General features: G+C 46.4%; 8 protein-coding genes across 8 annotated transcripts; 2 read left to right on the top strand and 6 right to left on the bottom strand.

The window, feature by feature from the left end:
* Positions 1-299: 299 nt before the first annotated feature.
* Positions 300-942, bottom strand: BJ212DRAFT_891698 (uncharacterized protein). Its single transcript, XM_041344285.1, has 3 exons — positions 618-942; positions 402-523; positions 300-347 (listed from the first exon to the last, which is right to left on the bottom strand). The coding sequence occupies exons 1-2, from the start codon at positions 797-799 to the stop codon at positions 436-438; spliced, it is 270 nt and encodes an 89-aa protein (XP_041187010.1). The 5' UTR covers positions 800-942; the 3' UTR covers positions 300-347; positions 402-435.
* On the top strand, positions 925-4040 carry BJ212DRAFT_1393602 (uncharacterized protein). The gene is made up of 5 exons (XM_041337123.1): positions 925-1001; positions 1078-1465; positions 1488-1783; positions 1834-1958; positions 2015-4040. The coding sequence occupies exons 2-5, from the start codon at positions 1105-1107 to the stop codon at positions 3906-3908; spliced, it is 2676 nt and encodes an 891-aa protein (XP_041187011.1). The 5' UTR covers positions 925-1001; positions 1078-1104; the 3' UTR covers positions 3909-4040.
* BJ212DRAFT_1544823 (DnaJ domain-containing protein) lies at positions 3936-5628 on the bottom strand (the record flags this gene model as incomplete). The annotated part of the gene is made up of 7 exons (XM_041341865.1): positions 3936-4307; positions 4371-4689; positions 4745-5055; positions 5186-5255; positions 5304-5348; positions 5407-5510; positions 5571-5628. 7 exons carry the CDS (start codon positions 5626-5628, stop codon positions 4231-4233), a joined length of 984 nt encoding a protein of 327 aa, XP_041187012.1. The 3' UTR covers positions 3936-4230.
* Positions 5629-14171: 8543 nt separating this feature from the next.
* BJ212DRAFT_1284262 (uncharacterized protein) lies at positions 14172-14884 on the bottom strand (the record flags this gene model as incomplete). Its single annotated transcript, XM_041331808.1, has 2 exons — positions 14172-14666; positions 14777-14884. Coding segments are annotated over 2 exons (603 nt in total), but the record flags the coding sequence as incomplete, so codon positions are not given.
* A 1997-nt stretch (positions 14885-16881) lies between these two features.
* Positions 16882-17115, bottom strand: BJ212DRAFT_1199793 (uncharacterized protein; the record flags this gene model as incomplete). Its single annotated transcript, XM_041329055.1, has 1 exon — positions 16882-17115. A coding segment is annotated over one exon (234 nt), but the record flags the coding sequence as incomplete, so codon positions are not given.
* Positions 17116-17755: 640 nt separating this feature from the next.
* Positions 17756-17986, bottom strand: BJ212DRAFT_1223256 (uncharacterized protein; the record flags this gene model as incomplete). Its single annotated transcript, XM_041329415.1, has 1 exon — positions 17756-17986. A coding segment is annotated over one exon (231 nt), but the record flags the coding sequence as incomplete, so codon positions are not given.
* A 112-nt stretch (positions 17987-18098) lies between these two features.
* Positions 18099-19339, bottom strand: BJ212DRAFT_1449747 (uncharacterized protein; the record flags this gene model as incomplete). The annotated part of the gene is made up of 5 exons (XM_041338743.1): positions 18099-18466; positions 18514-18630; positions 18706-18817; positions 18866-19082; positions 19134-19339. The coding sequence occupies 5 exons, from the start codon at positions 19337-19339 to the stop codon at positions 18099-18101; spliced, it is 1020 nt and encodes a 339-aa protein (XP_041187016.1).
* A 1966-nt stretch (positions 19340-21305) lies between these two features.
* Positions 21306-21530, top strand: BJ212DRAFT_1284255 (uncharacterized protein; the record flags this gene model as incomplete). Its single annotated transcript, XM_041331807.1, has 1 exon — positions 21306-21530. A coding segment is annotated over one exon (225 nt), but the record flags the coding sequence as incomplete, so codon positions are not given.
* Positions 21531-22000: the final 470 nt, after the last annotated feature.

The raw sequence follows: 22000 nt of genomic DNA on the forward strand, positions 1-22000 counted from the left end.
AAAAATGAATCTAGCCACTTTCCACATGCCATTTTTGGCACGTATTACATAAATTTATTACTTACTATTTGCCAAACAAAATATTCATAATTCATATATATGTAGGAGGCGCATATTGCTATTATCTCTAAGATTCATTGGCAGCGACCAGCTTACAGTCAAAAGTGAGGCCTTGAGGACCTGCACTCGAACATACTTTCCTTTGATACGTACTTAGCTATAACAGTCGTACCGAAATCGTCCAAATCTCCAGTAGATTCTGCGACAACCGTAACAGCTAAGTATATCGTCGCCGCGGGGTTGATTGAATTAAAACGCGGGCTGTCTTCGATCCTAAGTCGTGAATGCTAAAATAGAGATTTCCTTTAGTAAATTCTGTGGGGTATGGTTGTAGTTCTTACTGTACGCGATTGGCTCTCGGAGCACGGATAGTTTTTATAAAGCTCCATATGAAAACCTATGAAAACCCCTGTTGTGCAGCAGCGAAACGCATTGTTTACGCCAATTCCATGATGTAAATCTGCTGTGTCTGTTATCCAGCGCATACGTTCATGATAATGGACCCCCACTTCAATGATGGGTGATGTTCTGAAGCCAAGGTCAATAGTTGCACTCACCAGCAGGGCGTCGCTCGATGAGTCGACCAGGCTCCTATGAATCCATGAACACAATCGTATACAGCCTTGATGAGCTGAGCTTTCGCCACAACGACACCGCCGATGGTACCGAGAAAATGTACGTCCTTGTTCAGCTCCATCTTATCTTGATTTTCAGAAGAACAGATCGTCGACATTAGCATCCCGTATTATATGAAATAGGCCGAAGTCGATACTGAATACTGAGTCCTGAGGCCCGAGCGCTGAGCAGCCAATTTGCGCGATCTCGACCTAGTGGGAGACGTTCTAGAACAACTTGAACTTGAGTATTCCCACGACCCCCCACAACTTATGTCATGCAATTCATACTTTCACTTTGAGCTCGACATATTATCAGCCTTCAGGGTATGTATAGCTGCCTCCTGGACAAACTGGAGTCCGCCCAGTGTCGTGAGTGAACAGCTGAAACATTCTCATTCAGTGGTAGCCTGAACCGGCTCGACTTGCTATGGACAACCCTTGGGCCACATCCTGGCAGCAGTCAGACGATGAGTCAAACAATCGAAAGAAACCCGTTCTGACACCAGCCTGGACTCATACCGTTGGTAATAAAACTCAGGATCAAGAGGAAGATATAGGACTTCCATCATGGTCCGCAAGCAACAATACCCAATGGCCAGAATCATCTCACACTAACGACGCTCTCTGGACCTCTTCCATCGATGATAGTGGCGCGTGGGGCTCTTCGACGTACGCAAAGATAAACTTTTCTCGTCAAAGAATAACAGAAGCGGTTGTTGATTCAGAGACTCAAGATGAAGCCGTATGTCCCGTACCCGCAGCTGCCACAGCCAGCGAAGAAGACAACTGTTGTAGTACTTGCTCCGCCAGATTCCGTGGGGCCTCACCCAGTGCTACCAACAATCGATCTTACTCCCCGACTTCCAGACACTCCTGATGTAGATGGTGATTTTGAAGCTGGCGCGTCTGTCAAGGAGGAAGAGGAGGAAACCGAGGATGACAGTGAAGCATGGGCAGACCCAATAAACCTCTCAACAGATGATGGTGACGACTGGGGTACCGCCTGGGTGGATACATTTGCACCGGAGGTGTCTGTCAGCGCTGAAGAGCCACAGGATGAATGGGAATCGGCGCGACAAGAGAAAGAGAAGCTGAACCGCGCAGTGGTATGAATGGTGTTTATGTGTGTCGACGTAACTAACCAACTAGTGTTTAGCCTCCCGAAATGATGGCAGCTCTCATTCAGAAGTGCCAGGAAGTCTCCGATGAGCTCTGGCCAGGGACAGAGTCCGACTCGGATGCTAGCAACTGGAGGACTGGCCTCGATGGACTTGAGAACATGTATGTACATAACCTGGTATTTTTCTACGGTGCAATTTACATACCTCTTACATCAGTACGGTTTTATTAAACGACTTGGTCCCTGATGACATGACTGTGTCCCCTCCAATGCAGTTCTCACAGACTGCTACTGCGAAAGCGGTAAATGACGCGCTCAAGCTCACGAGGCATATGCCTTTGACACGTAAGAGCCCGATGGCCCTTCTCCTTAGTTCCAAAGGGTCGACGGACTGGGAGAAATCAGTCAAAGCTAGGAAAGATATTACTGTGGATGATGCTCCTGTGGGGTGGCGAATCCTAGAGAAAGACGAGCGCGCTGCTATTGCTGATGCAACTCATCCCAAGAAACCTGGTACAGGATTACTCTCGTTCTGGAACCGCAAGGCATCATCATCAATACCTTCTGCAGATGCAAAGGTAGAAAACGCGCGACCACCACCCGTATCCTCGCGTTCTAGCGTCGAGAGCACGAAGCCCCAGGCGCCAGAGAAACGTGATGCTTCCCCCGCTCGCACTCCAGCCGTCTTCATGCCCTCATCCCCAGAAGCTAGCTCATCCGCAGCTCCTGATATCGTGATTCCAGTGGTCACACCTGCGCCATCAGCCGTTTCGCGCTTTCTGAACCGCTTCTCACGTGTCAAAGGCATTGGATCTGAGCGCAAGTCTATGGCCCTGTCAACAGACGACCTTGATTTCCTTTCCGATATTGTGCCTAGTGCACATGACCCCAATGACGACACGGACAATGCCCAGCTGAAAGCGCTGTCGAGCTTGATAAATTCAAATTCAACACCATTGCCCACAAAACTTCCACCCCCACTCGCACCACCACCAATCGCACCGCCACCAAAACCCCCATCTGTGAACACCAGCCGACCTCCTTCTGTCGGTCTGAGTGGCTTGGGCATTACGCTGGAGCCTGCGCGTGGTTCTCCACAGCATACTTCGGCTCGTGCTCTATTCCCGCCGCCACCGTTGTCCCCAGTGACAGGGATGTCGTTCTCGCGTCCGCACAGCCCAGCGGTACCTCCAAAACCATCTTCACCGATTAATGCGACTTTTCCTGCTTACACCAACTCAATAATACCACCTGCAATACCCTCGCCACCTCAACCATCCTCAAGAACGCACTCACCCTTTCAACTCCCGCCGCCACCAAAGGCGCCTTCTGCACTCTCGATACCACCACTCCTGCCACCCCCTGTTTCACCCCCGCAAACCCCACGGCCCAGCATGCATCCCGTACTGGGGGCCACTTCTTTCGCATCATCCCCGAACACCAGCTGGGCAGCAGCCACATATCAGGACGATGACGATGACGACTCATTCTCTGCTTTCTCAACCCTCCCTCGCGCAGATCCCTTCCCAGCACCACGCGAGTCCATGGATTCATCTCTCAATTCACCATCCTCCACACAAGCACTGCACTCCGCCAAGTCATCGAAGTCAATGTCTTTCGACGACTTTGACGACTTTGTGACTTCATCGCGGATCCGCACGCCATCCCCACCGCCTGTCCCAGCAAAGCCCTCAAAGGTGGTTGGAGCAGCAGCAGCAATGCCAAGCTCGCAGTTTGGCACATCCATACACATACGCACGCAGAGTCTGCTTGATCATGCTGCCACACAACGCGGGCAGTGGCCGTCCCCACTGAATGCGCATCCCAGGCTCCCCATGCTGCCACCACCGTCTGCTTCTCCCTCATTTGGTCGGGATATGGATCTGCTGAGTGACGGCGGCGCGGCGCCAAAGTCTGGGTCTCCGCCACCGAAGGTGCTGTCTACGATGGTGCCTCAGTTGTCGCCGTCTCCGCTGCCTGCGCCGTTGCCCCAGCCGTTGTTGTCACTTGCATCGTTGTCACCGTCGTCACGAGCCGAGAGACCGCCTGCAAAACCGGTCCAGACGGGTGGGTTGACTGCACAAGATTTGTCCTTCTTTGAAGGGTTGTGAGTGGTGAGACTGAAGTATCAGCATTGGTTTTGAATTTATCGCGGTGCATTATGTATTAACGATTAACGAAATTTTGAAATTTTTGATGTGTATGAACAAAGTTAATTCTTCCATTGTCAGTAGCCTTACTACTCAGTAAGAAATGACCAAGTTCTCCATAGGGAGGTAGCAAAGTGGAATACAACATACAGTGGACGAGGGTACAACACTGGGAGAATGAAAATAAATAAACAAACAACAAATACATTGCAGAATCGTCCGCAATCAAAGTGAATGGCCAGGTATGGAGACAATAATTTCATCATCTTGATCATAGCTTCATTCACTTCCAAAAGTTCCACGCAGTCCCACCTCGCGCCTCGTCTGCGCTAGCATGTCTCCTATTGTTCTTCTGGTGTCCTGGAAAAGAGGTACACGACCGTGAGTCAGCGTTCCTGAACGCACGCAGACCGTGGTACGCACCAGATGAATTTGGATCCGCATATTGCGAGGCGTAAGGCGCCTGTGGCTGCATCGAGTATGTAGGGTTGGGATCTTGGGGTTGCCTTGCATAGTCCCGGGACCTGGAGTGAATGGACCGCGATGAGCGCCTGGATCCTGAAGCTGGGGGAGGGATAACAGTATCGTATGGCGGAGGAGGGTCTTGACTTGGCGGCGGTGCAGCGATGGCACGGTTGTTATGATGAGATGGGGGAGGGTTAGAGTTTGAAGGTTGCTCGACACCATTGATCAGGCGGCGCTCGGTACCATCCGGGAATGAGTAGGTGACGTGCTCGTTACCCTAATGAATAACGAATGATAGTCAAGATAGAGATAGACAAGTAAACATCACTTACTTGTGAATCTCTACGAACAGCTTTGGTGTGGGTAACGCCATTCACTGTAGAAGTTGTGTAGCTCTCGGAAACCCATCTAGAGCTGTTCGGGCCACCAGCGAATCCCCCACGGGAAGAAGAGCTGTATGCATTTACGTTTCCGCCAGTGAGAAATCCAAACGGCGAACTCGTAATGTGAGGCATGGACATTGGAGACATGAACCCTCGGCCAAAAAAGCCATCATCCCGATGGCCGAATGGATCACCGAAGGGATCTCTCGAAAAGGCTTGATGGAGATCTCCAAAAATCTGATTGAAGAGTATAAAAGGGTCTGTGAAATCATGGAAGTGCGGATGACGTGAAGGGAAGGATGGGTCTGCTTGATTACTGCGACCGAAAAATAGGATGTCGGGAAAAGGGGTCCTGAAAAAATGGATCTTGGAAGGGCTCTCTGGTAGGACGTTGCCAGTTGCCCTGAGTGTAACTCTCCTGGGCAGTTGGAGGCGGCCATACTCCGTATTGGTCATAAGCCTGAAAGATAATTATAATAAAATATAAAATGGTACAACCGACACGAACCTTGCGATTGTCTGGGTTGCTGAGGACTTCATAAGCATTATTGACCTAAAATACTTGATGAGTTCAATTTGTTTCGAAGAAATGAGCGCTTTGAAAATGTTACCTTACGGAACATCTCCTCTGATGCGGATTTCTGCGCCGGAGAAGCGCCTTGAGGCAAGCGGTCAGGATGAGTTTCTAAAGCTTTCCTCCTATAAGCCTTGCGAACTGCGGTCAGGGTTGTGAATTTGCAAGACTCAACCTATGATTGCGTATTTGACTACATACTCTGGTCTGGAGTAGCATCTCTGCTCAAGCCAAGTGTTTCGTAAAGGTTGCTGGCCATACTTGATGTCGACCAAGAGTATATAGAACGTCAAGAGCGGTATGGATACAATGGTTGTCTAGGCAGACTAGTGCTAGCAAGAAGTGGAATGGGCTCAGAGAACGTTAACGTTCAAGGGCAGAACGAGCTTAGAGTCCATGACATTCTATTGCCTCCGAAGTCTCTTCATGAGTGACATTTGCCTTTTCTGGATTTCTGAGAGTCTTATCGTCCGGACGTGGATGTGGATGGACACAATGGTAGCCATTTTCGCTGGTTCTGTGAGAACATCCAGCACATCATTGGCAATGGCTCCGCCATGGACTCGGATATCTACACAAGGAGACTGAGACTCGCCGATTCCTGAGGCGCGTACTTGTAAAACCCGATCAATTGCAAGCTTGGCATATTCATTGGTATGCAGCACGTATTTGTCCTTTCATGAATGGGATCTTCATTTATAGCACTGCTAGCACTGTCGCTATGCGAATATCCTTTTATGAAGTAAAGGAGAACGACGATCCCTCACTCTCCTCTCCGAGTCCGCGTGTTTACCCAGGTATGCCCAACTCAAAAGGCGTCGATTAACAATTAAACACAACGGTGGCACTGACAGTCGTTCGCATGCTTTTAATTAGGCAGGTCTGCATCTCGCTGACGCCTCTGTCTGGATATCCACTGCTGTGTTACTGTTTTAACATATCCGAGCCGTCGAGAATGACGCTGGGATTAACTCCCGAGTTTGACCACTGATGTCGCACACATATCTCATCGCGTCCATCGCTTGCGTGGATAAACACACCCTAAGCTCTTCACATGTTCTGTTAAGCCCGCTCTGCGAATCAGTACGTTCATTCACACCATGGCATTGCCTAGTAATATATGACTTTATATTGGTTTTAGCGACGAAAATAAAGGACATGCTCTGCATATATTGTCATGTAATGGTGTGCAAGATAACATAACTTTCTCACTAGTCTTCTGATGCCAAAAGGTAGGTTTCATGTTTCCGATATAGCTTTCACCTTTCTCAGTACATCATAAGACCAACTCGCTTTTAAAACAGTCCTTGAGAGGCTTTCGTGCATTGCGCTGGATAATGTAGGAAGCTTCTGAGTGGGAGGGACGACCCAAGGTCGAATATATCTGCGGGAGAGGCATCGGAGGGTATAATTATAATATGTCAGGTGGACCTCAACTCAATCTTTAACAGTAGGTCGCCATCAAGCATCTTGTACAACTCTTGGGATACCTACTATTGTTACATTAATTCACCCACGACAGTGCTGGTCTCATTTCAGGCAGTGATAACTCTAGTATTAGTATTTGGTCCGTGGCAAGATCCGTTGTAAATTTGTTGACGTTACTCTGTTGACAGACATGTCGACAATGACACCCAAAATGAACTTCTGGCAATCTAATATTATAGGCCCGTATTTTGTACATGATATTTCGGTTTTTCAAACTCTTTCTGTGATGACTAAATATTATTGTAACTAAGCTCAGCGCTTGGACAGAGTGGTGTAAAAGTTATGTGGGTGCCACTGCGTTAACCTCCCTGTTCAACGTTCAACTCCCAACCTACCGTAGTCCATGCATACGGGGGGAACTCAACGTTTGCATAAATCGAGTGTCTGATATGTACTGCTTGCCATCAATATCACCATGTGTGTAAACTGATATGCAAAGTGCGGGGGTTAGGTTTGAGACAGAAATGGATAATGGATATCGGAGTAGGGAGAGATGTACGGCAAGATAAGAACTAGATGCGAAGATGGTATTAATGACCATCGGCCGTGTGGGGGAGATGCACAGCAGATAAAAAGTACAATACGAGCCAGCAATGGGATGAATCGTGATTGCACAGTTGCTGGAGAAGTCGTAGACGTGGAGGTAGTAGCACGCCGAGTTTGCATCTGGGCTTGGCCTTGCGATTTAGCTCGCTGCTGCTGTGCCTTGTCGCTATGTCGTTCTGGCCGCCGAGCAACGAACAATGCCTGTATATAAATTGTTGGATGCCGGTGATTGGGAACATATAAGAAAGAAATACTTGTTTGTCCCGTACTGCAGCAACTTCGATGACACGACGACCGCGACGAGTAAAGATGGTTCGCCGGTAATGTTGCGACTGTTTGGTTGCTTCCCCGGTGTTGGGTTGAGAGCGGCCGAAGAGTGAAGAAAAGCGGCCGAGGAGTACCCCCGAGGAGGGCCGGCGGCGAACAGAAAAATGAGGACGGGTACCGCGCGTCGTGGAGGACTGAGAGCTCAATGTCAGAACAAGACTAATTAAGAAATACTGGCAACTCACGTAGGCGCCTTCTCTCGCGTCATCGAAAAAGCCTGGGGGTAGTCGACCGGCACCCTTGGGTTGAGCTGCACGTCGCGGAGCACCGCGCTAGAAATGTTGATATGAAAATGAAAAGGTTGAGAAATACGTCACATACGTTGGATGATGACTTCACAGCTGTAACCTGCGAGTGGGACATTAGCGTAGTCTTTACTGAAGAGCCATGGTACACTATATACCTTCTATTGGAATCCATGTCAGTGAGATAGAAAGGATGATATGTTCACGCTTACATCAGGACCGGAAAGGAGGTCTTGAAGACCGGCGTCTTTCAGGATGGCAGTGAATGTCCCACACGTACGCATCGTGGTCAGCGGAACCCGTGACAAGAAGCTTTCCATCAGTGGAAAACGTTACGCATTCCACGAATTCTTGGTGCTGGAGGGGGGGAGACCCGACTGAAAGGTTCGTCTCAAGATTCCACAGACGCACTGTTGCATCCCATGACGCGCTTGCAAGGAGTCGGTCGTTCGGACATAAGGAGACTGCGAAGACCACATCTTGATGGCCCTCAAGAACGGCAATCTGCTGCCAAGTGGCAGTGTCGAATATTCTAATCAGGCCGTTCTGTGACCCAGATATAAGCTTCTTTCCATTCGACGTCCATGCCAAGCTGGATACATGCGAATCGTGTTTGGTTGTGGAAAGCAGCTCGCCTGTCTTTGTATCCCAGATTTTTATTGCATGTTCATTGAAGCCTCCCGTTGCAATCTTTGTGGTATCGGGCGAGTAGATCACCGCCAACACATGTTCGTGCCCAGTCTCAATTGGACCCAGGACGCTTTTCCCGGTCATGGCATCCCACACTGTCACCGCTCCGTCGTGGTATCCGCTCACGACTCGTTCACCATCTGAGCTCCAGCACACAGATCGCACACGCTTTCTGTGCCCTTTCCATTTAGTGATGACCTCCCCCGTCTCTATGTCCCACAACCTCACTGTCCCATCATAACTTCCGCTTGCAACAGTATCGCCGACTGGAGACAGCGCGATCGTGAACACTTGATCTCCATCATCTCCGTCGTCCCCTTTATCTCGCCAGTTATCGCCCATCTGGGTGCCGCTCTCCAAGTCCCATAGTCGGAGTGAACCATCGCTTGAACACGTGATGATACGCCTTCCGCCGGGCGGGTGTACGACACCTCGTACCCAACCAGTATGGCCTCGCATTATATGTTGGGGCGCTGTGGCTGATTTCTTTTGGATTTTGTTGGTGTAGGCAGACATGGCCCAGCTTGGGGACTCAAACAAGGCAGATCGTGGGCTATATGTGCGAGAGCAGCCCACCAGACTTTTTGATCTGGAATATCTTCTATGGGCCAATCTTTTATCCTCAATACAAGTACACGATGCCCTGCATGCGAGAAAAACTACTTACATAATTTCAATTTTGGCGCATGGGACAGTTTGGGGACTATGTATCTAGGAGTTGCTGTAGCTGTTCAAGACTGGTCGCAGACGGGATAATATATAGGGAAGTTCAGAAAGTCACAGTTTCAATCGTTAATGAAAAGCACGGACTGTAAGTTGAACAGTGGTTGTTTAAATGGTGTAGAGTCAAAAAGTTAGGCTTCATGTAAGTAATGGCTTATCATATATGATGTGCCGATTTGGCGCGAGAGTTTAGAAGTCCGAATCGTGTTATTATTTTATATTGATTAACTACAGGCAGTATTGTACACTGGTAATGACACTTCAGGACACCGTGCACCTGGATCCGTCTAGTAGGATACAGGTATATGCAAAAGTATTCTCTGTTACAATCTTGACCGGATCTTTTAAACTTAGTTGCCCGTGTTCTTTGCTCCTGTTTCGATTTGAAATTCAAAGGACCACATTTCGTTTCATGCCGGGGTCGTCCTGTCTCTTTCTCTTCCATCGCATCTATCCTGGGAGAGCCCAAACTCTCTTCGGCATCGATCCCTCGATCCTCTTGTATATGGTTGTCTCTTTCGTTTCTTTGAAATCTGATTCATGTTTTGGATTGTCGTCAGTGCTTTGCTTTTGCCATGATTGAGTTGCAAGGTCAGTTTCTGATTTTTTTTGCACCCTTGGAGATTTGCACAATCCTCTTTGTTCCTGTGCCCCCAGCTGAGATGAGATGTATTTGGAAGATATATAGATTCTGGTTTCCACCACAAGCATTGCGCTGATTATTGAGCACCCTGTTATGAAGTTGACGCAGCAGTCCTTCCTCCGCTGTGTAATGTCGGCAACATACCCAAGCAGTAGCTGAGATCCCAAGCTGGCAAAGTCTGGTATGCTCCACCCTCGAAAAGTCCATATCCTGCAGCTCGTGAATCGTGATGCTGGATGACTGCCGGCTTCCCTTGTGGAAAGGCCGACCCAGTGAGTTTTTAAGAACATCTGTGTACTCCCGAACCGCACAGATGCGTCGTTTTAGTTGCGCTCAGAGAAACTCAAAAAATCAGGTCTACCCAATGGGCAGATTGACATTCTCAGTCAATTTAGCCTGCCCGACCAAAGTCTCGTGTGTCTCAGTTGATGAGCCTACGTCGTAAGTCAATTTTTACCCACCATGAGCATTGTTTTTGACTTGAATTCGGGGTGCAGTGCTTTGCTTATATATCTACATGGCAGTGCCACCCCTCCAAATGCACGATGGAATGGACTGCAAGGGAAACCCAGGCCAAACCTCTCTGGCGGGAGGCTGCGGCTCTATCTATCGAGGACCGACTACGGCATGCCGCAAGACTACTGACTATAGGCCAGGACTTCTGCTCCTGCTCCGGGACCCTGGCACTTCCGACTTGATCTGTCCTGCCAGGATACCCCGCTACAGCAGCCATGGTACAGATACGGGATCCCTGGATGATCCCTTACCTTCCATCTCGTCCTCACTCACAACATCCTGATGTGGTAACCATTCCACTATCCGTATTTACATCCCTGCGTGTATCAAGCGCCTAACATGTTACGCGCCGGTCAGCTGCAGTGCAGAGGGGGTTCGGGAATACTACGTTGAGGGCATAGTTGTAAGTACATATTGCAGTATTGCGATGGCTTGCTAACTGCAACCAGGATTTATTGGACGACTTCCCATAGGCAAAAATAACGCCGGATAGGATATAATTTGACGTTTTGGGAAGGTGTTCCGTGATGCTAGGTGTCACTTCATTACCGTTTGAAATTCAACAAGAGTCTGCCCCTCCCCAATACTGTAAGGTCTGTGAGGGGGGTTCCCCCTTACAGACTATTCTAATGAGAATATACTTACACTTTGCCTTTTTCTAAAAGGACCGCTCACACCAGCCAATATTTGCTGGCGTTGTCTTATGGCGAGAGCAGGCTCTGTCGTCTAGCGCCATTCGATACTACCGCTCCTCCACTACACGTGTCCCTCATATACTTTCTCATACCTACCTTGTTTCTATAGGCACTGGTTTGGATGCTGTGTGATGAGCCGAATCTCTGAGCCTGGCGCTAGTGCTTGCCGAGGGACAGCAGTGCCGCCTCCTTAAGTTTCAACATCAACGTACCCCAGTGGTAAGGTATCTGCTAGTAAATAGTAAAGCAGAGATCTATACCTACTAAACATGCCTAAGTTGCCAGCAGTTCCGGGCCTGTTGGAACTCCGAAAACTCGGCGGAATTGCAACCCTTGTGCTGGGCTTGCCAGATAGTTGCGCCTGGAAGCAACCTGGAGGGCATATCAGATTCTTTGATTGACAAAGACATATGGACCAAACCTAAAAAAAATCAGTTAGTAGTGATCAGAGCTTTTTGTGGCTAGTGGTGTGGCAGCTGATCGCGACAAAATGCATAAAAAACCATCTGGCATGTATGTCACATAATAACCATCATGCCACTTCATTAGACCACCGTGTGAGATAGGGTAAGTACTTCTGGCTTCTCCTGCCATCACAAGTGATTTTTAGTATCCAGCTGATTGGCTTATGATAAGCTGATGCGGCATGCCGTTCAACTAATTGTGTTGAAATTGCTTTATTGTGCACCACTGCAATTAGCAATACGTGTGAGCTCTTTTGGCAGTAGACTACTAGCTACCATTGTGTGTGCAATGTTTAAAACAAGGTCTACCTACACTGATAGCCTAATGCGACTCGAAATCGCATTCATCTGCCACACCTGTTAACCATGGGGGCCCAAAGTCTCAACCCTGATCATTACTGACAGCTGATGTGTGTAGATTTGATCCAGATGGTTTTGTTGGGCCGTCAATCAAAGAATCTGATGGGATACCTTCCAGGCGCAATGATCTGGCACACTGCCAGACTAAATGACTACAGTTCGGCTGCATTTTTGATATTAAAGCTTTACTCAATAGGCTCAGAACTGTCAACTGAGGCATATCTGGTGTGTATGACTTGCCACTTTACTCCTTCGCCGTCAGGGTGAAATGCATTGGCAAGCTGCCACCAGCACATGTGTAGTTTCAGGTTGCCGCTTTCCTAAAGCAAAATGCATTTGGAAAATCGCCATCCCCTTGGATAGCCCTGGCACCTACTACTGACACATTTTCTCTCTCCCGGTCTAATGATCTAGCATCCAAAAAGCCTACCATTTGCACAGATGGATAAATAACCCTCTTGGTGAGCTCCTCAATAAATATGGGTCGCAGTTAGCAGACCGTCTTGGTACTGCAGTACATACAACTATACCCTCAACATAGTATCTCCCGAACGCCCCTCTGCACTGCAAATTCTGATCGTACATTGCTGACTCAGTGACACTTTCAGGCCAATATGTCAACCCCCCCGGCAGTCATACAAGAGAGGGACCCTCTGAAGCCATCTCTTCACTCAGGCATGTAAGTTTCACTCTTCTGACTTTACATTGTTGCGACTAAAGTGGTGCTTGCAGGCTGTCCGTTTCCCAAATGAGACCTTCCAGTGTATGTGGGATGGTGATGTACCAGGAATACACTGCAATGACCTATTTTGTGGGCATGAACTTTCTGTTCACCTCAGGGACCATGGCATTCGGGGCGCAGACAAGTTGCGCTTTCATTGTCAATGGAATTCCTGTGGTGTGAAGCTCAATAGAGAGAGCATCATGCGGCATGTGAAAGAAAAGCACCTTGAATTTAATTATGCTTGTGACATCTGCAACCAGACATTCACATGCGAATACAACTTGGTTGCACATTGCAAGAAGAGCCACCCGGGCCAGCAGTAGTAAAGGTAGGTTTGCTGTCAGGTGTTTCAATGGCGTGTGACTGGCACTGAATGCACAACTATAGGTGACATCTATTGGTAGTAATTCGAGTTTGGAATGATGCTTGCTCGTTCATGTTTTGTAAAAAAATTCAGGTTTCTACCCTAAATAAATGTACACAGTGCAAGTCCTCACCACCACAGCTACTAGAACATGGCTCCTCAGGATTTTCTACTCACCAATTATCATACGGCATCTGATCAGTTATAAGGCTGAGCATCCAAGGACCAAGTGTATGAAAGTTACAAGTCACTCGATTAAGCTCTGCATGGCAGAGATTTCCTCAAATTACATTCAGTTGGAGATCATGATCAATTTGGCTGGTTCTACACCGCCAACTGCCGAAAACCTCACAGGTTTAAAAGTGATACCCCGTAGCTGACCTAATAACAGCCCCGGTCCAATGGTGTTCTCGGCACCTCTTACTGAGCAATATGATATATATGCAAGGAAGTATGGGAGTGAAGAGACCAAGAGACCTGCTTACAGCCACCAAAAGAGGTATCAGAGGTGCCAGGGATACCCTGGCAACCAGACCTGTCACATAGGTTGTACATAGCTCTCCCTGGTATCAGACATACATAGAGTCGCAGGTGTCTGTGATGTCTGCTCAACATTGTGTGCATCATCCTGACCTTGCAAGCAATTATTACTGCTATCAATTATGCATATTTTTATTTGTGCTATCGCCATCATGCTGAACATCCAAGCAAATGAAGCAGGCCACGAAAAACATTCCATTATGACGAATTGGATACAGATGTGATTAGTAGGTGGAAACAAGTGTGGTATGTATGTATATGTGCACAGATAGGTGAACAAGTAGTGGTGACAGAATCACTGATCCTTGTTCCACAGAAGCTTATTCTGGATGGTGGTCTGCCACTGAGGGGTGTTGCTTGTGAGAAGTTTAGGAATAACCATGTTGCTGGGAAATTCAGCAAGGTCCTGCTGGAAATATTCCACCAGGAATCTTGGTAATAATGAGTAACCATTTGCAAGGTATGATAATAAAACACCTACTGCCGAAATGCGGTTTTGTATCCTGTATTTCCACTCTGATCAGCCATGGCCTCCTCCTTGGCAATTTTGTGAACATTTTCAAGTGAAATATTGACAAAGTCCCAAAATTTCCCTGTGCTGAAAATAACAGGCCTGCCATTGTCCCCAAAGCTGGAGTCATCTGGGTGAAGTGGCTGGCTGTTTAACATGGTGGTATTGATGCCTTTGTTATCTTCAAGCTCATAGTCCTGGTCTGCATCACCATTCCCACCCAAGTGCTCATCCAAGTTGTCAGTCCCAGTGGAATCACCATTGTCACCTGTAGCACATGTACCTTGGGTTTCCCCATGTTCATCAGTCACCAATGTGCTATCCAGTGGTATACCATCATGATCCGCCTCATCACCATACAACTTGCGCTCAATGCTGTTGATGTCAATGCCAAGCTTTGGTCTGATTCTAGCATGGACAGCCAAGTGGAGAGATGGTATGAGTGAGTTTGAGTAGAGAGCCTTCAGCGAAAGATTTCTGTGGTCACCGATACCAGTCATGAAGACATGCAAGCAGCGCTGCTAATGTTGAATGTGATCATCCTATAATATCTGATATAACGAAAACATACCAAAAAAGCGATCCTATTCCAATGAGTGGCATCAACCTCTATACAGCCATGAGCAAGTGATTTTGATGTGTCCATTATGCTCAGGTGTTTTTGGATAGATGAGAGCAACTGAGTGATAATTTGAGAATTTTTCAGCACAAAGTACTTAGGTGCATACCTTGGACTTCATGCTGCCTCAGATTGATGAAAGAAGATCACTAATGATTGTTGTGAATATTGCACTGAGCTCTACATCCTCGAATAGTGACAAAGGAACCTTGAAGATGCTGCTGTTGTCCTTAATAAAGGTCTGTCACAGTGTCAGTCTCATGAGATAGTTGATATCAAAGGAGGTTACTGAGATGTTTTGGAGTGCATCTGTCTTATATGCAGTCAGGTTGGGTGACAGGAGACATGCAGTCAGACGATTTTGGAGGCCAGACTGCATAACATTAAATTAGCCTGGCGACTTGTAGTGTAGAAATTTAAAATACCTTGAAGTCCTTCAAGTTTAACAACTCTTTGACATCAGCAAGCATAGCAGCCTTTTGAGTTGAGTCCATTTTCATCATGCATACTTTTAGATCAATGAGCATATAATATATTCCACTGGTCTAAAAAATTAAAATCAAAAAGAGTATGCACGTCAAGCAAAGCAACTCACATCATTCTCCTCAGCCACTTTCTTCGCATATGTTTTGAGTCATTTTGCACATGAGGGTGTCAGCACAGTGGGATCGCCCAAGCCAGCATCAGAGTATGTCCTTTGGTGACATACACCAGCACTAATAGGCCCCTTGAGTGAGTTTTTCGAAGGTGCTGAGTGGTGATCATGCTTGACCAATATCTCCCACTGCTCCAGAGCTGCATGCAGAAGAAGCAACTCGAAGCCTGCCTGACGTTGAGGCGCTCATTCCTCGAGACCTCAACAAATTAATGTCTGGTGTTAGCAGAGAACTACTACCACCCCCCAAACCTCTGTTCTGTGTACCAGCTGGAGGTTTGGAACCATGAGGATGCACAGGATAATGAGAGATCATTGATGAGGAAAATGCAGTGAATTCTGCCTGGTGTTGCATGAGTGATGGTGAATGAATGTCTCAGCACCCTGAAAATTTGGTTGAAGTTAATCATAATGTAACTTCATAACTTTGAGGGTGTGCAAGGGAGGGTTGAAATCCAGGGAGCTGAGCACAATGAAAGCATGGAGCACTTGGAAACAAAGGAGAGTGTGAATTGAGTATACAAGTAGTACTTTTCTTGATGGCACACTTTGCCCATGAGTTAGGATATGAGCATGGAAGATTGGAGTTTTGTGCAGTGAAGAGCATAAGCAATAAAGTGGGGGAGCTTTGCTAGAAAAGTGGTATAGATTATAGATGAATGGAGTTTTGTGCAGTGAAGTGCATAAGCAATAAGATGGGGGAGCTTGACTTTCAAGACAATAACTTATCCTTATTCTTCAGTCCTTGTCATCTCTAACCATAGCCAGGCAGCTGAAAGTAGGGGTTTGGGAGACTTTGGAACTGCAGTTCGTGAGGTGGCATCATATGAAAGTTTGAGCCTGAGGCTGTGGGAACCGACCATACATTGGCAGGATGCATGTCTGTACTTTGGCAATAACTTGAGTGAATATATGGAGCTGGTGGCAGTGGATAAGGGTAGTGCATTTGAGGGTATGGTTGAGGTGCAGAAAGGTATGGCTGTGCTGGAGGAAAGTGCAATTGTAGCAGATGGTGCAAATGGGGTATAGAGGGGTGGAAGGATTGCAGTGGAGGGAATGCATTTGTTGGCAGTATAAATTGGCCCTGAGTGTGTTGGACCAAAGAAGTGGATTGTACCAGGGGATTTTGCTGAGTGGATGGTGCCTCAAGTCCAGAGGATCCAGCAATGGCTTGGCCAGCACAAGATGATGCTGTGGCCTTCCTTCCTCGTGTGCTGGAGCCAGTGCCTGCCTTAGCTTTTGGCTTTGCAGCAGTCTTTGGTCTGGCAGGAGGTTTATCAAATGCAGGTGCTGGCATCAAGGGGCCCTGGATATCATTTTCTGTTCTTTCAGCTTCTTGCAATGTGTCACCAGCTTTCTTCGAAGCCTTCTTCTCCTTCATGTGCTGTACAGTGGTTGCCCAAACTTCTGTGATGTTAGTAACTCTTAGTGGTGTTTCATGAAGCATCTCTGGAATGATAAGATGGATATAACTGTAGTTATGAATGGAGTAGGCATTGAGAAAATAATTTGGAGTGGACTTATGGTGGATGGTAGGTATCATTTGCAAAGTCTCAATCTGTTCTTGACACATGGCCATCTGGAGGGTGTCTGTGCACTGTGAATCAATACAATTGTGCTGGAGATTGATCACACACTTGATATCCTGTGTGACAGTAGTCAGTATAGCTTGTGCATTTGTAGAATGACCTACTGCCGCTGTTACGACCACCTTGTCATCCAAAAGGTTGAGACATGGGAGATGAACGGAGGGATGTAGTGTATGGGCAAATGCAAAAAGCTGCAGCACAATGTGTGACACATTGTTGCGATCATCAGATGACATCAGAATCTCCAGAATCTGTCCAATTGCCATCTAGTGATATCTTGTGAATTAACAGTCGTGAACATGATCAGAAATCATTCACCTGCCCATTTGTCACTTGACAGAAGCCAACATGACTGTTTAAATGCACAACATTGCCCTTGCTTGCTACAAGCGATTTTCTGTGAAAATAACTAGTGCCGGGCTTTGCAGTCTTCAAGATCTTTGCACAACGAGTGTTCTTCCAGGCCACTGCACCCTTTCTGGTTGTTTTTCTGTTGGTGCCAATAGCAGATTCAGCCTTTCTGGAACCTATGTAAATCATTAGCAAAGATAAAGCAAGGCACAATACACTTGATTTGCCAGGTACAGGAGGGCTACAAACAAGGTGCGACAATCCAAGCAATTGCACTTGTTCTGGGTGATTGTATATATATCCAAGAACCTCTTGACTTCCTCAAACCCATTTTGAGGTCTTGGAGTCATACCAAAATCCACCTGTAGCAATATGTTTGACAATATCTTGATGAGCAAATATCCTGCAGCTGTCACAGCTTGGAGCTTGACAGTTGCTGTATATACACATCAAATGGAAAATGTGATTGAATGATTCATAGTGTTTGGTTGAAAATATAATTGTGGGTCCAAACTGATGAATGTATGCTGAGAGGTGGATCAAGAAGTGGAATTTCAGTTTGCTGATGATGATGCTGGGGGAACACTGTGCTGTGACATTAAGAAAGTCTTCAATTGTCTGAGATAGGTTTGCCTAGAAGATGCAGAGGATAAGAACTACAACTTCAAATACACATGAATTAACCTACAAGATAGGCTTCGGTATTCAGAATCTTCGTGTGCCAGATGAGTACAATGAGTTTGCCCATTACTGTCCAAGCATTGAGGACTGTTGAAGGGACGAGGTCGTAGATTATGAATAGCATCACCTGCGACAGGCTCTTGAAGTGCTTTCCAATCAGACTACCCTTGTAATGACAGATGTATCCTGCATTCAAGCATGGAGCATTCAGTCCATCTGTGTCAACAGACTGGAGACAGGTTTGAAAAATGTCCATAAGCTTTGCTTTGTCGAGTAAAAATACAGTTTGTCCCCAAAAATACTTCACAATGCCAAGTAGCACAGTGTGCAGTATTTCTATTGGTGTATCCATGTGCATGTTGAGCCCTAGCAAAAACGTGAACAAGATGCCAATGACTCAGAAAAAAACTGACCATTCATTCCCAATAATGGGTTGAGGGTGTCTTCAAGCTTGTCACCTTGTAGAAGCTCTTCAAATTCTCTCTCCAGTGCAGCTGTGACTTCAGCTTTGGACTTTGCTTGAGTGCCAACTGTATGTTTTCAAAGCTTCTTTCCAAGTTCTACAAGAGTGTTCATAATGGAATTCGAGGCTGTATCACAAACACCTGTCATTGATATCAAATTCTTGATTTTCTCAGTAGCACCAGGCTTCAGCGCCATCTCAAACTGTTCCCAGATGTTCGCAGCAGTGCCTTCTGGTGTTTGAAGATTGCCTGACTGAATCACATCATCAGTAGTTGAAATACAATCAAACTATGTTCTTACTGCAAACAAGCTGCTATAGCCATCCTTAGATGCTTTGTACTCCTTTGTTCCACCAATGTCGCACATCTGGCAGAAGTAGTTGCAGTTCAATCCTGCATGACTACATTCTTCTGCTTGCATCAGGTTGTCACCAGCAATGAAAAGCCCACATGGGATCAATAACACTTCTTCGTTGTCTTTGCAATCCCATGCAGCGACCCCAGATGTAGCTGCATTACTGTAAATCTAGTTAGAGCTTCAATCTGAGCAAGTGAATAAAATAATGAACCAAATGGACTGTTTCATTGCCCGCATAAGCTCCATGGGAGCAGCATGTGGTGAGGACATAACAAAGCACACAAAAAACTCTTTCTCTAGCATTTCATGTGGGAGGTTCACATTTGACATGTAGATTGCGTGGTGTTTGTTCCATTGTTTTGATATGTTGCTGGAAATGTTGTCCATGAAGATGATAAGGGGGACCATATATACCATGTGACCATTTGCCTTTGCACACAGTGGATTTGGTGAAAGCATTGCATATTTAGTTGACAAGGCTGTTTATCTCATGTTAATCTTGCAGTTACTGAGACAAGTAAATGTAAAACGTACCAGTAAGGCCACAATTGAGTTCACCCCAAGTCGCAGCAATGTCTTCAAAGGACTGCATGAAAGCAGATGTGGTGTGAAGAAGTAATAGGTACTAGGCTGTTAGCAACTAGCACTACTTATCCTAAGAGGCGCAAGTTTAATTGATCAGCCTGAGAAGACTGCTATTGAAGCACTTCCTTCAATTATGCGCGAGGGAAGTAAGTGAGCAAAGGGGTTAAAATCTATATTGGCCTAAGAAACTTGAATGCTGGCCATAGGTATACCTCTGAATTCCTATACCAAGGAATCAACTGGGAGTGCAGGCAAAAATCAATCATGCTCTATGGAGCGGCTGGTTGCAAGGGATATAGCGTGAGTGAAGAATAGCACTAAACTACTGGTCGCAGGTTGAGTATTCTTGCTGAGCTTAAGGGTAAGATCCTAGTGGTATGGACTTCAGAATGGTCAAATCGTGCAGGATTGTCAGGAAGGAACAAAATAGATGGATAGTGCAAGGTCTACGAATAGTGCGGGAATCACTCTCCTGTGGGACTGGTTCTGGGGGAAGAAAAACTACTCCATTGTATGTACTGCGGTCATTTATATTGTAGCACGTGAGTGTCCAGAATGCATAGGTGAGAATTGTAGCATGGTTAGCGAGCATGCAATGAGTCTATAGGTAGTAAAACATCATGTGCTGCAGAACGTGAGTAGTCATGTAATAAGACCTGCAGCTTGTTTAGCAATGACATTTGGGAAAATAACACACCAGTGGAGATAGGTGGACATGGATAGGACATGGGAGGATGGATTCCTAGGACCAGACCAGAGTAAGAGCAGATGGGTTGATATATATGGATTATATGATCCGTGCTTTATCTCCTTTTTCTGAAGGTGAGAAAAACCGTGCTATTGATCATATGCGCCTAGCGCTGGTCTGATCATCACAGCAGGTATGATCTCTTGTTCCTCATTAATGATAAATCCAGCCTAGTAGTGCAGTTAGAACATATACATCATAGTAGGTGCACAATGATGACATACCTCTGTTTGTTTGACCACCTGACCAAGCACATATAAGGGCTTTGTAACTGAATTCTTGTGGGATTCACCATTGTCATCATCTAAGTCTACAGGTGGAGAGGCATAGAAAAAATGTTCTGGGATGAAGTAATCTCCAGAAGTATCTTGTAACAGTTCATCTGTGAAGTACACAGTTCTGTCCACTCGAGCTGCCAGTCACCTCAGGCAGTACTTCTTGGTAGTAATAAAGGGTCTCAGAGACCCGGTTTCTATGTTATGGGAAAGTTATCTATGAGACCTGACCTCTCTACCATCTATTAATAGATATCATCCTTTACCACTTCCAGTGGCTCTGGTGCCACCCATAATAGCCTCGTGCTCTCCTGCAGGTAGCCTCACCCCCCACCACTGGCTCTCAGGAGCCTCATTGCATTCACTTCATATTATGTTAGGTCCACTCTACAGTGGTTTCTTTAGTACTACAACGATGCCTTCATCACCATCAATGCCAGGCAGGGTGCATCCTTCTCACAAGTTCGAAGTTGTATCCTCTGGTCTTGGTCGCCATTTTATCAGCCCATATAAAGCTCACAACAAGAAGAAAAGTCAAGTGTTGATTGAGATACCTGGTGCAGAGGCCAAATGGTGCTGCCTTCTTGCTCAGATGGACCAGTTGATGAACCCTGAATGTCATCAAGCATCACACTCACCAACCTTGGATATGAAGAGCACAACAAATGAACCGCCTCTTCCCACAGACAATCCTATCACTCACTTAGATGATGTGGAGATGTTTGTGCCTGAGGTAGTAGAACCTGACTTGTTTCACAAATAGCCACTGTCCAGACATCGTGTTTCACCCAACAAATCGACTGACACACTATACCATAGCTGGTTAGTGCTCATCCCAACCCTCATTCAGCCCCAAGTTCAATATACTGCACAGACACAGGTCCAACCCTTGGAAAGAGTCAATGAAGTCACATCTGTGTGCACCACTCTCAAATGCACAGGGAAACAAACAACTTTGATTTGTTTGTTTTTTGACTGTAAGTCCTCAATCACACACTAGCAATGATGTATAAATGTCAATAGGATTCACATCTGTTGATGTTGAGCTGTGACTGCTCCTCACTTCCCCAAGTCCTCATCCACCACGGCTTGTTCCCTACCTCACCATCCCAGCCTCATATGGCAGTTTCCCTCAACTTATTGTCATTTTACTGGACGCTCTTCGAGCGCTCTTGCTGTCATATCCACATATCCAGATCTCAGATCCGATCCTTATCTCATCTCAGATCCTATTCACATCTTATCTCCCTCCAACATCTTGTCATCCAATCTGTCCACTCATCCAGTCTGGTCCACAATTCATCCAAATCCATAACCAGTGCTCGTCTCTTTTCAGTAATCCCCTAACTCTGGTATTTTGATTATCTGTATATTTGTCCTGCCCCCTGATCTGTTACCTATGCTTCATTTCCATTTCATTATTTGTGATCCATTTCTACTTACCAATAGACCATCCATATGCTTCATATG

The sequence above is a fragment of the Suillus subaureus genome, assembly GCF_016647635.1.
Source record: "Suillus subaureus strain MN1 chromosome Unknown BJ212scaffold_57, whole genome shotgun sequence".
Taxonomy (NCBI): domain Eukaryota; kingdom Fungi; phylum Basidiomycota; class Agaricomycetes; order Boletales; family Suillaceae; genus Suillus; species Suillus subaureus.